This window comes from Thamnophis sirtalis, unplaced genomic scaffold, assembly GCF_051295495.1.
Source record: "Thamnophis sirtalis isolate CommonGarterSnake01/CBP01778 unplaced genomic scaffold, rThaSir2_p1.2 scaffold_13, whole genome shotgun sequence".
In the NCBI taxonomy this organism is placed as follows: Eukaryota; Metazoa; Chordata; class Lepidosauria; order Squamata; family Natricidae; genus Thamnophis; species Thamnophis sirtalis.
Genome location: NW_028261393.1, coordinates 20,450,525 through 20,459,523, shown reverse-complemented (window position 1 = coordinate 20,459,523; position 8,999 = coordinate 20,450,525). Strand labels below are relative to the sequence as shown.

Sequence of the window (8,999 nt, the reverse complement as noted above, 5' to 3'; positions counted from 1 at the left end):
ATATAGATGGTCCTTGACTTATGACCACAGTTGGGACAGGATTTCCATTGCTAAGCAAGGTGTTGGTTAAGTGAGTTGTGCCTGATTTTATGACCTTTATTCCCGTGGTTAGTTATTAAATGAATCACTGCAGTTGTTAAATGGATCATGTCACAAATCCAGCTTTCCCCATTGACTGTTGGAAGTTGGCCGGGAAGGTTAGAAATGGCAGTCACATGACTCCAGTGCGCCTCAACCTTCATAAATACATGCCAAATTCGCAAGTACTTGAATTTTGATCACGTGATTGTGGGGATGCTACAATGGTGGTAAGGGCAAAGACACAGTTGTAAGTTACTTTTTTCAGTGGTGTAACTGAGCAGTTGCTAAACCAATGGTTGTAAATCGTGTGTCTGTGTGTGTGCGCGCGCACGCACCCATAAATGTAAAAGTTCACCTCACACATATGTCCCCGATTCTTGGGGCGGTGCTCATCTGTTTCAAAGCCGAAGAGTCAGCGCTGTCCGAAGACATCTCCATGGTCATGTGGTCAGCATGGTTAAATGCTGACGGTGCACGGAGCGCTGTTACCTTCCTACCAAAGGTGGTCCTTATTTTTCTACTTGCATTTTTACACACTTTCGAACTGCTAAGTTGGCAGAAGCTGGGGCAAGTAATGGGAGCTCACCCCGTTACGCAGCGCTAAGGATTCGGACCGCCAAACTGCTGACCCTTCTGATTGACAAGTTCACCATCTTAGCCACTGAGCCACCGCGTCCCTCTAAAACATACATACTGTGAAATGGGAAACACAATTGTATTGCACATAATGATGCACAGGGAGAAGAAGCTAAGCACTGGTTCCTGGAAGGCTGTTTATTGAATAACCCATGTGATGTAACAACCTGAGAAGGCAGAGAAGATCCAGTCAAAGGGAAAAAGCAAATGAAAAGAAGGAAATGAAAAAGGAGAGGGAAAACATAGATTTTAGCCTGCAGAGAGGAGGAGGAAAAGGAAGCCAGCAGGAACAGGCAAAAGCGAACTCATTTAAAAAAAAAACCCAATTCAATTCCGGATCGTGATGTTCATAATGCAGACCCTGTAGGAAAAAATATGCCAATCCTGCCCTCGATAATTATCTGTATTTGGGGCTGAGACGTTTTTGAATTCTGGTATTGTGTGCTCAGTTATAGAGGCTTGGCAGGGGAAGCTGCAGCTGGAAATGGCAGCTCAGTGACTGTTCGGAGGGAGGAGGCGTCTAAATTCAGATGCCAAACGGCCCTGGAAAGCATCTGTTGTAGGCTGACCTCAGGTCAGCTCACCCTTCGCTCATACTACATGTTTGGCACACGCATAGGAGCGTTTCAGTGGAAACACTGGTCCATTCAAGTTTGAAAGGGGATCATTGAATGCAGACACACAGAGGTTTAGCTGGGAAAGTTATGTTCGCATATATAAGCCTTTGACTTAGGACCACAATTGGGACCAGAACTTCTGTTGCTAAGCAAGGGGGAGGTTAAGTGAATCGCACCTAATTTTATAACACTTTTTTGCACAATTGCTAAGCAAATCGCAGCAGTTGTTAAGTGAATCACACAGTCATGAATCGGACCTCTCCAATTGTGACACTGTCAGAAGCCGACTGGGAAGATGGTAAATGGATATAATCATATAATCATGGGGGACAGGAAGCCTGGAGGAACGTTGTCCATGGGGACGTGATGGGTCGGACACGACTTCGCAGCTAACAACAACATGATCCCAGGACATGCAACTGTCACCCATACATGCCAGTTTCCAAGCACACAATTTATCGTGTGACTATGGGGATGCTCACAGCTGTAAGTATGAGGACCAATGGTAATTTACTTGTTTCAGTGCAATTTGAATCACTTCAAATGGTCACTAAATGCATGGTTGTAAGTTGAGGACTACCTGTTCAGTCATGCGTACATTTGATTCTTCCAAGGTAAACTCCAAATGTTCAGTCCCAAAGGAGTTGCTTGCAGCCATTTCAAACATTTCTGCTATTTGAGGTGAAAAATATCTTGTTTTATTTCACAAAATCATTTGCTTTCTCATTAAGTGATAGACATCAATGTGCGTACTTTAAAAAAAGAGAGAAAAGAAGCTATTGCCAATTTATCACAATGAAGAACTATTACAGGAACTGGACATGGATAGTCTAATGAAGAAAAGGATCAGGGGAGACATGAGAGCAGTCTTCCAATATTTGAGGGGCTGCCACAGAGAGGAGGGGGGGGTCAAATCATTTCCAAACACCTGAAGGCCAGAAAAGGAATAATGGATGGAAACGGAACAAGGAGAGATTCAACCTAGAAATGAGGAGGAATTTTCTGAGAATGATCATCCCATGGAACAGAAGTTGCCTTCGGAGGTTGTGGGAGCTTCATCACCAGAGACTTTCAAGAAGAGATTGGACTGCCATTTGTCAGAAATGGTGTAGGATCTCCTGCTTGAGCGGGGGATTGGACTAGATGACCTATAAGGTCCCTTCCAACTTTGTTAATCTGTTAACAATGGGCAGTCTACACAATATATTTACTAGGCTGAAATATAAAAAAATAGACTCTGTTCCTACTCCAAAGGAGCTTCATATTTAATGGTGCCTTTGCAATACTCAAAAGTCCAGCAAGATATTTATTGCAATGGGGCAACTCTTAATATGAACCATTCTTATTTGTCAGTTGCAGTTTTAATGCAAAGATTTTCCTAGCAATTTTTAAAAGAATAACATTGGGTCTACTTTCGGAAGCCTCCCTCAATACTTAAATGAGTTTAGATCTCCTTAGTGAGCTACGATGCTAGAGTTCGCCTCAAACAAGGAAGAAGTGAGACAATGCCCTCTGTGTGTGTGTCTTTGGGCACTAGCTTTGGGCACCAACGGTTGATGAGCGAACAAATGCGTGTTTCACTCTCTCTGAAGCTCCATGGAACATCAAAAAGCTTTAGCCTCACGTAAAATTGCGGAACAGTATAAGCCTCCTGTATATCATTGAAAGCCTCTAGTAGAGGTTTCTCAACTTTGGCAATTTTAAAATGGGTGGACTTCAGTTCCCAGAATTCCCAGCCATCATGGCCTTCAACTCCTTTTGCATAATGGCTGGCTAATTCTGGGAATGGATCCACCCACCTTAAAGTTGCCAAGGTTGAGAAACAACTGATTAGTCCAACCGGTTTGGTCAACGCAATCTACTATTACAGTGTCTTTCTGAACAGTTCTTTCGGTTAGAGCAAGGGTGTCAAACTCAAGGCCCAGGGCCTGCATCCGGCCCACAGGGTATTTAGATCTGGCCTTTTGGGATGCCCTGGAAAGAGCGAAGGACCGGCCCGTGGTGCCTCTGCCAGCGAAAATGGAGCTCGGGAGGGCCACGGGCAGCACTCCCAAGTTCCATTTTTACTGGCAGAAGGATGCAGGAGGCCATTGCAGCCGAAAGCGGAGCTCAGGAGCCTGTTTTTGCCGACAGAGCGCACAGGTCAGCAATGGTGCCCTTGACAGGAGTGACATTGTGCTGGCCACGCCCACCCCTGCCACGCCCATTCTGTCCCCCCAAGGTCAAACACAATCCTGATGCGGCCCTCAATGAAATCGAGTTTGACACCCCTGTGTTAGAGGGTCTAAGAGAGAGTTAAAACTATGCCGAGGAATCCTTTGACATATTCTGATGAAATCTATTTCTTTATAATTTAGCCCTATTGGTTCTCGTCCTGTTTGCTGGAACAATGAACCATTCTGCCTTGTCTTGCACGTGACAAGCTACTTCAAAATATGTCTCCCCACAGTCTTCACTTCTCAGGCTAAATATAGCCAGGTTTTTCCATCCCTGCCTTTTAAAATCTTGACCTCCTTCAGCGTGTTCATGTTCTTCTTAAAAGGATGTAATAATTCTGGGCGTGGTTGGACCAATTCAGAACAGAGTAGAACAGTAATCCCTTTTGGTCTGGGTTCTACACTTCAGTTGATGAAGCCTAGGATCACATTTCCACACATACATGTCTTTATTAATTTATAGCAATAGCAGTTAGACTTATATACCGCTTCATAGGGCTTTCAGCCCTCTCTAAGCGGTTTACAGAGTTAGCATATTGCCCCCACAGTCTGGGTCCTCATTTCACCCACCTCGGAAGGATGGAAGGCTGAGTTAACCTTGAGCCGGTGAGATTAGAACCGCTGAACTGCAGATAACAGTCAGCTGAAGTGGCCTGCAGTACTGCACCCTAACCACTGCACCACCTCGGCTCTTCAATTAATACAATTAATTGTATTAATTTAATTAATTAATTTGACCAGGGCAAATGAATTAAATTAATTTTATGTAGTTATTAATTTAAAATTAAAAGTAATTTGACCAATATTAATTAAATTAATGACATTAATTTTATTATTTAGTACATGGGTGTCCAACATTTTGGCTTGCCTGGGCTGCATTGAGTGAAAAGGAATTGTCTTGGGCCACATATGAAATATATACAGTAATATAGTTAACTAGCTGGATACCCATGCTTCGCGACGAAGCTATGTGATTGGGCAGGAGAAATCCGGTTCACTCTGGTTCAGTCTGTTGGCTCAGTGGTGGTGGGTGATTGAAACATATAGGGGAATATCGCTCCCATCGCTTTGAGTCCGGAAGCAGTTCCATAGGTGGAAGGCGTAGAAATTGTGGCGAGGTACTGACATTTAGTACTGTAAGGAGTCCAGACTGCTCCTGAGTGAAGGAGTGGAACGTCTGCCAGTTTGAACAGAGGTAACAGAATGTGAGGCAACTGGCAGCTGGAGCAGAGTTCTTTTCAGGTGGGGAGGTGAAGTAGAACTCTTTAACACCAGAGCGTGTTAATTACTGTAGAAGAAATACTAATGATCTGATGGTCATTTCAACAAATCCTTTCTTAGCAAGCACCTAGAAGCCAAGAGAAACATACGTGCCAAATTTCAAGTTTATAGGCTTTACGGTTCTGGAGATTTCGTGATGGTATTTTGCTTTTATATAGAGATATACGTACTGTAAATAACAAGCTTCCTTTATTGTTTAATACTTTTTATTATAGCTGTGGGGCTGCATTATGAGCTGCTCCAAGGCTCCATGGCAGCCTGTGGGTCAAAGGTTGGAAATGCCTTATTTAATTATTAATTTGACTAATTAAATTTTTGACTAATTAAAAATATTAAAATTAACATAAACGTGTAGAATTGGGGGACTAAATTAATTCTCTTTCCAACACCAGAACTCAGTCTGCAGCATACAAACAAGTTTAAGCAAAGACCTCAGGCAACAGATCACAGCCTCATGCCTGGTTTGATTTTGGAATTGGGAAATCAGTTTCTGGGGAATTGGAAGAGGAAGTTGCTGATGTATTTCGCTAAAAATAGCTATTAGGAATCAGTACCTTCCAGAGAAAAAATAGTTGAGTGTTGAGTGATTATGATGCAGCTATTGTCTGGCTGAGGGCCAAATTTTTTGATAAGAGGCTCAAAATGTCACCAATTATAAGCTTATTTGGAAGTCCCTGGAAACAGTGCCTTGTGCATGTTTTTTTATAAATAAAAAATTTATGGAAGAAAAGATCATACAGGATTAAAAACTACTGAAATGTTTAAAAAGTAGCGAAGAGAGAAAGGTATGAAAAGAAAAAGTGAGAAACGTAAAAGTGAGAGAAATACCAAAAAAAAATGGAAGGAAAGAAATATGTAAAGAAGCAACTTTTAATCTTTGCAGCAATTACAAACACAGATTATATACCCATGGTTCCGTTCTTTCAGTGAATCCTGAAATCACGAATTCATTCTGGGGCTCCTTACCGTACTAAAGGTTGGTATCTCACCATAATGTCTACGCCTTCCACCTATGGAACTGCTTCCAGACGCAAGGCAGTGAGAGAGAGATTCCCTTATGAGTTTCAATCACTGGCCACCACTGAGCCAAAGGATTGAACCATAGTGAACCAGATTTGTTCTGCATTGCCCGATCATATAGTTTCGTCACGAAACACGGATATCCAGCTAGTATCCCATATTTCTCAAAAGCTATTCCTGTTTGTGTCATCAAAACTCACCAGAAAATGTTCATGCTAAATGGATGCACTTTTTATGGTTTGCAGTGCATTGATGTTTTTTATTGGATGCTTTTTAAATACCTGACTCTGAATTTAAGACACCTCGTGAAATGGAAAGGTTTAACCTAATCAGACAAGCATCAAACAATCGAAACTCGCCAGGGACTAGCCTCTTGCTCAGAACTTTGTACTATCATACATCCTCCGCATCACTTAGCTAGTCAAAATCGAGAGACGTGCCTTTAGGATCAACCAATCAGAGCCAGCCGCTCCTCTTCTCTCTCATCTGGATTAAGGGAAGCAAAAAAGGCGGGAGTCTATACAGCCCAGCCATTCCCACTTCAAACCACGCCCACTTTCAGGCCGCGCCCACTTGCATGAAGAGCGCGAGGTTCCTTTCCTCTCAGCGGCGCCCGGTTGGTTGGTCCTGTCGAATTGCCCCTGTCTCCCGCTTAAACCCCGCCCACCCCACGGTGGGCTCTGCTTTGGGCGGCATATTTCCAGTTTTCTTTAAAAAAAAGTTCTCGCCGTTCTCTCCGAACCCCGCCCCCTTCTCGGGCTACGCCCCTTGGGTATAAATAGTCCGTGTCTTGAAAGGGCCCCGTCAGTCGCGCTTGAGGTGCGGGAGCGAGAGCAATCGAGTGGCTCTGTTTTTTCCCCCCCTTTCCCTGTCATCTCGAGGGACCCGCCCGCCCGGAGAAGGATCCGATCCGAGCCTGGTGAGAGGCGAGTTCCTGTGCGGGTGGATCGGCATGGCGCTCTCGGTGCCGGTCAACGGCATGAAGGAGGCGGGCGGCGACGGCAAGGAGCCCCTCATCGAACTCTTCGTCAAGGTAAAGGGGCTCCTCGTGGAGGGCATCGGCTTGGTCCGCTTTCCCGCCTGGGGTGGGGTGGAGGAAGGTCGCCCTCCTGCCTCTTCCCCGCGGTAGCGGGTGGGCGCCCGGGCGGGGGGTGGGATGGACAGCCTCACGCACCGTCGTGCCCTCCTCCCCGCCTCCGATCGCCCTCCTTGGTCGGGTCTTGCTCCACCCCGCCTGCCCGATCGAGCCCGGGAGATTCAGCTTGGAGCTGCCCGCGAAGGGCTTGCAAGAAGTGTGGGCGCCCCTTAGACGGCGCGAGGAAAGGGTTCCGCCTTCTGGATCTGGGCTTCCTCCTTGCCCCACCGAGAGAGGTTCAGGTGGGCTTCGGTGACCCCTTGGAAGCCCCCAAACTGCTAAGGCTTGAATGCATGTATGGATCGATTCCTTTATGCATCGTCTTTAGATCCACCTCCACCCCTGTCGTCTCTTTATTTTTTCAAACTTTTTATTTTATTTTTAAAAAGTCCCAACAGCTATAGAATAGATCCAAAATATATTAACTTCTCAAAAAAAAAATACCCAAAGGTACAGGTTTAAAGTACCCATATTCTCTTTAGATACAAACTTAACTTTCTTGAGATGCATTGCATCAAATTTTTTTGCATCCGGCTTGGGGCAAAAGGTTTGTTGTCTTGTTTTAATTGCATCCTGGCACAAACCAAAGGCGGGATGGTTCTCAGCATACAGACTCTTTCAGTCTTCTCCAACCTGGTGCCCGCGAGATGGGTCGGGCTACTTCAATGGCCCTAAACTGATGGGGCATGATGGAAGCTTTTCTAACCTGTCAGGTAGGCACCGTATTAAAGAAAGGCCGGTCTTCTTCGTTTTTAACAGACTTCCAACAGTATTTTTAGTACAATTTTTTTTAAAAAATATGTCCCAAACTTTTTCTACTGCAATGATGCAGAACAGTGTTTCTCAGCCTGGACAACTTTAAGAGTCATCCCCCCCCCCCAAAAAAAAACAGGTGTGACCCTGGACGGCTCAGAATAAAACATAAACATAAAGCCATAGAATGAATGAAAAGCCAGACTCTCTAGCTGAAAAGGGAAGCAGCAATGTAATCAGGGCTGGAAATCCTGGGAAGGGGCTTGAGTGTGTTGAGTCTTCCAAGAAAATCATTGTGAAGGCAGCTTTCTTCAGCCCAGCACCCGGAAGATACTGTAGATTTCCTTCTGGATCCTTTTCCATTCTGGGTGGGGCTTTCTGATTGTGATGAAGAAGAAAACTATGTAGAACAACTCCCAGAATTCCCAGCCAGCCATGCTGAACACCAGAGTTGGAAGGGACCTTGAAGGTCTTCTAGTCCAGCCCCCTGCTCAAGCAGGAGTTGTTGTTAGTTGCGAACTCATGTCTGACCCATCACGACCCCGTGGACAGCGTTCCTCCAGGCCTTCCTATACTCTACCATCCTCTGGAGTCCATTTAAACTCTTGCCTACTGCTTCGGTGACTCCATCCAGCCGCCTCATTCTTGTCCCCTTCTTCTTTTGCCCTCAATCTTTCCCAGCATTAGGCTCTTCTCCAGGGAGTCCTTCCTTCTCATTTGGTGGCCAAAGTATTTGAGTTTCAAATGGTCTGAGGTCTCCAAGCAGGGGACCTCATACCATTTCAGATAGGTGGCTGCCTAGTTTCCTCAAAAGCCTCCAGTGAAGGCAAGCTGTTCTCACTGTCAGGAAATTTCTCCTTCGTGCTAGGTTGGATCTCTCTTTGATTCGTTTCTATCTGTTGTTTCTTGCCTTGCCTTCTGATACTTTGGAAAATAGATTGGCCTTCTCGTCTTTGTGTCAGCCCTTCAAATATTGGAACACTGCTATCATGTCTCCCCTTAGTCCAAGTCTTTAAGTGGCTACGGTTGGACACCCCTGATCTAAACGTAGCCTGGCCTTTTGATATCCCTAAGGCTTCCTGGAAGTTTGAGCTATAATTCTTACAGCTATCTTTAAACTGTCCAATACTGCATGAGTGCTGTCAAATGGAAATATACATCTAAGTTTCTGTGCGCTTTGTAACTTTTTATTTCGTCAGTCAATATGCCTAATCCTACATTCTGAAGGACCACGGTGATAGTTCAGGAGTTCAGAAGTAT

General features: G+C 44.9%; 1 protein-coding gene across 1 annotated transcript in view; it reads left to right on the top strand.

Moving 5' to 3' along the window:
* Positions 1–6,656: 6,656 nt before the first annotated feature.
* Positions 6,657–8,999, top strand: part of CLIC4 (CLIC family member 4) — a 67,544-nt gene continuing 65,201 nt past the window's right edge. The window contains exon 1 of the mRNA XM_087728102.1: positions 6,657–6,884. Within this exon, the coding sequence (XP_087584228.1) occupies positions 6,804–6,884 (81 nt within the window). The 5' untranslated portion in view covers positions 6,657–6,803. The remainder of the gene's footprint in view (positions 6,885–8,999) is intronic.